Here is a 5,256-nt window from a genome sequence, read left to right on the forward strand (position 1 = left end):
GGCCACTCATATGCTATCATTGGGAAGGACTGGACTTGGACTGATCGACTGGTTCTTTAAAATGGTGAAAGACAGCGACAAACAGGCATCTCAATGTTTGGGCTATTTCAACTATGGCAATCTGATGGGGAGTGTTGCCAAGTTGGCATACTGGGGTCGAATTTCAGCGGGACAAGTGACATGGAGTTGGTGTCGACTAATCAGTGAAGAATACCTGTCAATGTACTCAACAAAGAAAAACCGCCTTGTCTTAGTTACTCACAACAGGTCGACAATCTTTAGTCATGTGCTGAAATACTGATGGTGGTTCCACATTAGCACAGGCAACGTTACAAACGGAGAAAGATGATCTTGGTCCCCCAAAGTCTACAGTAACATTTGTATGTAGTTTCATGATATCATGTCCTATCAGTACATCAGTACATAACCTTTCAATTACAAGCATTTTGATTTGTTTGTAAGCATTGTCTTGTACATACAGATCTACCCTAACATACCCTTTAATTGGTGAAACGAGTGACGTAGATGCCATCGACACCTGTTTGACTTCTGGAAATGTTTTAAGGTTGTTAGCCTTTACAAAACTACTATCAATAAAACTATCAGAACTTCCAGTATCAACTAAAAACTTAGCAGAAATTCCGTTTACATTTCCGGATACAATTGCTTTAGATAATACTTTGGGTGTTACTGCTGAAGTTATTATGGGACATGTTGTTAAAGAGGCTGAATTTATCTTACCTTTTTAAGATTCTTAGATAAACAAACTCTGAGAAAATGACCAGTTTTCGAGCAACCTTTACAAATAGCATCTTTTGCAGGGCAGTCATCTCTTGAAATATGTCTTGCTCTTCCACAAAAATAACATTTCTGTCGGAGTCCGTGTGCTGATACAGCAGCAGCAGTAGAATTGTCTTCCTGAGTTTTTAGTTTGTCTGAAGGAATCTTTAAATTACTACTCGTATCAACGTTGTGACAATATGATTGAGGTACCTCTGAAGTCATGGAATAAGCGTCCGCATGTTTCTGAGCTGACTCTAAGGAACGAGCTATTTCTTCACCTTTTTCCAAGGTTAAAACGTCATGTTCCAGAATACGTTGTCTGATTTGAGAAGAATTTAAACCACTAATAAAGGCATCTCTGATAGACTCATCACTATAGGTTTTAGCATCGACATTTACGAAATCACACTCCTTACTAAGAGATTTAAGCGTTTGCAAATAGTGATTTATTGATTCTCCTTCTTGTTGTTTATGGTTAGCAAGCAAGTGTCTAGCAAAAAGTACATTTTTCTTAGGTATGAATAATGTTTCTAAAGTTTGTATAGCATTGTTGTAATCTTTACACTCACTGATAAATTCATAGTTTTCATAGGTTAGAAAGTTCACTAGTACTCCAAGTTTCTTATCTTCTTTAACTTCAGCATTTTCTATGAATGTATTGAACGTTTGAAACCAATGTTTCCATTGTTTAGAAGCATTTGTTGTTTCAGGGCTGCATGCAGATTTATCAGGTTTCAGTAGTTTTTCCATTACAGAGTATTGAAGATAGTGTAGCAAAATTGTTGATTAAATTGTAATGAAACTAAGAAAACCTTTTTACAAACTAAGGCTTTAATCAACAAAATTCAACTAGATAACCTTAGATATTCAATGAGAATGTATAAACAATTACTTAACATCTTCTTTAAAAATAACAGATGATCTAGTTATGTTTACATGGAGTAAATTATATAACACATTCATAATATTTGTGTTCTTTACAGTGTTATTTCATGCCTGTTGACACAAATTTACATAAGTAATTTCAGAACAACCCAACTCCAAAAACTGCTTTATTTTTTTAACATCAAAATAAAAAAAATAAATAATGAATGACAAAAGAAATAGCTTATCACACCTTTGTATAAGCACATAAAAATATGATGTCGAGACGTCAGAACCAGAGGGTTCCATCTGCAATTTTTTGATTTTTTCATTTTATTGTATTAATGTGTACATTAAGCCTTTTTGTACTAATATATAACACAATCTTTGTGTAATTATGAACAGTTAATATTTTACAAGCAGGGAAATTTAGTTCCATCTGCATAAGTTGGCAAACTTGAGAACCAGACAGTTCTATCTGCATCAGCTGGGAATAGTATTGTTTCACTGCTGGTAAGGTTATGTTGTCGTGTTAATGTGTTAAAAGTAATTTCATTGTGTGTTTGTAAACATATTAAAATGGATGGTGATATCATAAATAAATGGATTGATGACAGTTTAAATGATAGTTTGTCAATAGAAAACATCAATAGTGATGATGAATATATACCTTCACCTGACGACAGTAACAGCGAAGAGGATTGTATTCTTTCACCAAACCCAAAACGACGAAGACTTTGTAAAAGGTATGAATATATATATTTGTTTATTTTAGATTTGTTTAGATTATATCTGTGGTCATTTTAATATCAAATATAGGTAGCTTTGCAGTAATTGACTATTTTTGACGGATTTTATAGTCAACCCTTGCAAAATCGCTTTAAAAATCTATGACATTCGGGCGCATTTCAACTGCCAGTTAGTGGGTTAACTGTTATATTTTAACAATGATTTGACGGTTATAAACAAAAGTTAGTCATCATAAAATATTCATGTTACTTAACTTGAAGTTTTAACCATGGCGTAGGCCTAGTATGTCTCCATCTTGCAGAGAATAACTAAAAACTACTGTAAACTTATTATGTAAACATGATGTTTTTATGCTTTGGCCTTTTAAAAAAGCTTTATCGTTGACTTTTGGCTTTATGTTCTAACATCGTTTGTTTATTTTCAGGTTGTTTGATGCAGACGACACGGATAAAACTTCCAGTGAAGCCCAAACGAACAATACCGATCCAGCTCTGGAAAATGAAGGAAGCTATAGTTCTGTTTGTGATGTTAGCCCAACAGTGAACCAAAGTGGAAAAATAAATCGATCTCTAGTTCCTTACAGTGAAACAGAATCAGAAAAAGACTCCACTTCTGATGAACTAACGCCGATGAAGGAAAAGAAAAAAACTAGAAAAAGACAGCGGAATCCGAAGAATTGGAAGAAAAATGTTAGGAAGGAGAGGCGACAAACGGGTAGATCATACACCAGCTCATGTGGTAAGATTGTTCCTCAAAAGAACCTTCAACACTTAGACTGCAAATGTAAATTTAAATGTAGTAATAAAGTAAGCAAAGATGAGCGTGAAGCTGTTATGCTGAGCTATTATAAAATAGACCAAAATGAAAAATATCATTTCATACTAAGAAATACAGAGTGCAAAATGTCAGTAAGAACAAAGGTGAAAAATAATCCCCAGAAAAAGAATTCCTTTTCATATTTTTTACATATAAACAACGAAAAGATTAGAGTTTGTAAACAGTTTTTTCTCCAAACTATTTTAGTGAGTCAGAAGACCATTTACAATGTTCACAATAATAAGGACAAATCAAGTGAAGTACCGAAATCGGACGAAAGAGGAAAAAAAACTAAAGACAGGACGCAAAAAGCTGATAAAGATATTCTTAGGAAACATATTGAATCTTTTGCAAAAGTCGAGTCCCATTACTGCAGGGCAAAAACAGCAAAAGAATATCTTAGCCCTGACTTAAATATCAGTAGAATGTTTGACATGTACCTTGAACATTGCAAGGAACTTAAGGTGAAACCTCTATCCATATCAATGTATAGATCTATTTTCAATAATGAATATAATTTGGATTTTTTGCTACCCAAGTCCGACAGATGTGACTTGTGCGAAGAATACTCTATGTCCCTAAAAGAAAATCGAATGACAGAAGAGCTTGCTGCCAAATATGATGATCATATGTTCAATAAAACATTTATGAGAAATGAAAGAAAAAAAGACCGAGAGAGTAATGAAGTCGTTGTATGTTTTGACTTACAAAATGTTATAGCGCTACCTAGGGCTAACGTAAGCTGTTTTTTTTACAAAAGAAAGTTGAACGTATACAACTTAACTGCACATTGCTCAAAAGACAAAAAAGGCTATTGCGCATTTTGGCATGAAGCGCTTTGTGGTCGTTCTGGGAATGATATTGCCAGTGCAGTGGTAAAAATAATGGAAAAAATAAGTTCAGCGTTTCCAGATGTTAAAGATTATATTTTGTGGAGTGACAGTTGTGTTCCCCAAAACAGAAACTCTGTCATTTCATATGCCATTTCTTTATTTATGGCAAAAAATAAACACATTGAACGAGTAACAATGAAATATTCTACTCCAGGCCATTCATGCATACAGGAAGTAGATAATGTGCATTCCAACATTGAAAAGGCACTCAAAGTAACTGAGGTTTGGTCCCCTGTTTCTCTTTTAAGAGTAATCATCGCATCTAATAAAAAGTCACCTTATTCAGTAATCCAAATGTTGACAAATGACTTCTTCGACTTCCAAGCACAAAGCAAGAACCTTGCGTATCAAGATTGCCCTTATACTAAAGTGTGCCAACTTCAATTTTGCCAATCTAATTTACTATCAGTAAAGTTTAAAACCAGCCATGATCCTTTGGAACCTTGGAACTGCATTAACTTGGTGAAAAAAAATAAGTCGAACAGATCTACAGGACGAGCAACAACTACTCTGCCGAGAATTCTCTGGGGAGCAAACGTAGTGCGAGACAGGAAGAAATTACCTTCAGACAAGATTAAAGACATAAAATCTATGATGAAATGGATGCCTACAGTTGATTAAAAACAGTTTAAATACAGTTTTGAATTAAGGACCTTTTGGACTTTAAATATTGATTTGTACTCAGGGACAAAAGGTTCCATCTGCACGTTTTGTTTTGTTTAAAAATGCCTAAAAAATTGTATTTTACTAATATTTCAATAAACTGGGGTTTTTGTAAACACTAACAAACTGTTGATTATTTATAACCTAGAATTTCTTTCAGTACAATATAAAGTTGCCCTGCAGAAGGTCTTAAACTTTAAAACGCTCTACTGTAAAATTTGTTAAAATGCAGATAGAACCCTCTGGTTCTGACGTCTCGATGTGTAAGTATTATTAAATGATGAAACAGTAAGGTTTTATTTTATTTCCCGAACATTTACTACGGATATGATGTGTTTCCCAAATGACCGATTCAATTGTTTTTATTATTCACAGGTAAATTATTATATGATATGCTAGATGTAAATTAGTTCAAAAAATAAATTATTTTACAATTTATATAAATTTTCACATTGTATAAATTTTTCATCTTCCTCGATTCCTTCTC

At 33.6% G+C, this 5,256-nt stretch overlaps 1 protein-coding gene across 1 annotated transcript; it reads left to right on the forward strand.

Annotated features, from left to right (window-relative positions):
* The first annotated feature begins 1,934 nt into the window (after positions 1-1,934).
* LOC124370146 lies at positions 1,935-4,727 on the forward strand. The gene is made up of 2 exons (XM_046828436.1): positions 1,935-2,393; positions 2,822-4,727. The coding sequence occupies exons 1-2, from the start codon at positions 2,227-2,229 to the stop codon at positions 4,725-4,727; spliced, it is 2,073 nt and encodes a 690-aa protein (XP_046684392.1). The 5' UTR covers positions 1,935-2,226.
* Positions 4,728-5,256: the final 529 nt, after the last annotated feature.

This window comes from Homalodisca vitripennis, unplaced genomic scaffold (genome assembly GCF_021130785.1).
Source record: "Homalodisca vitripennis isolate AUS2020 unplaced genomic scaffold, UT_GWSS_2.1 ScUCBcl_4;HRSCAF=275, whole genome shotgun sequence".
Taxonomy (NCBI): Eukaryota; Metazoa; Arthropoda; class Insecta; order Hemiptera; family Cicadellidae; genus Homalodisca; species Homalodisca vitripennis.

What these genes read in the sequence shown, in the direction of transcription:
- LOC124370146 (XM_046828436.1), top strand. Translation starts at nt 2,227, where the DNA reads ATGGATGGTGATATCATAAATAAATGGATTGATGACAGTTTAAATGAT. An exon ending in CGACGAAGACTTTGTAAAAG is followed by an intron (nt 2,394 to 2,821) that starts GTATGAATATAT and finishes GTTTATTTTCAG; the next exon opens with GTTGTTTGATGCAGACGACA.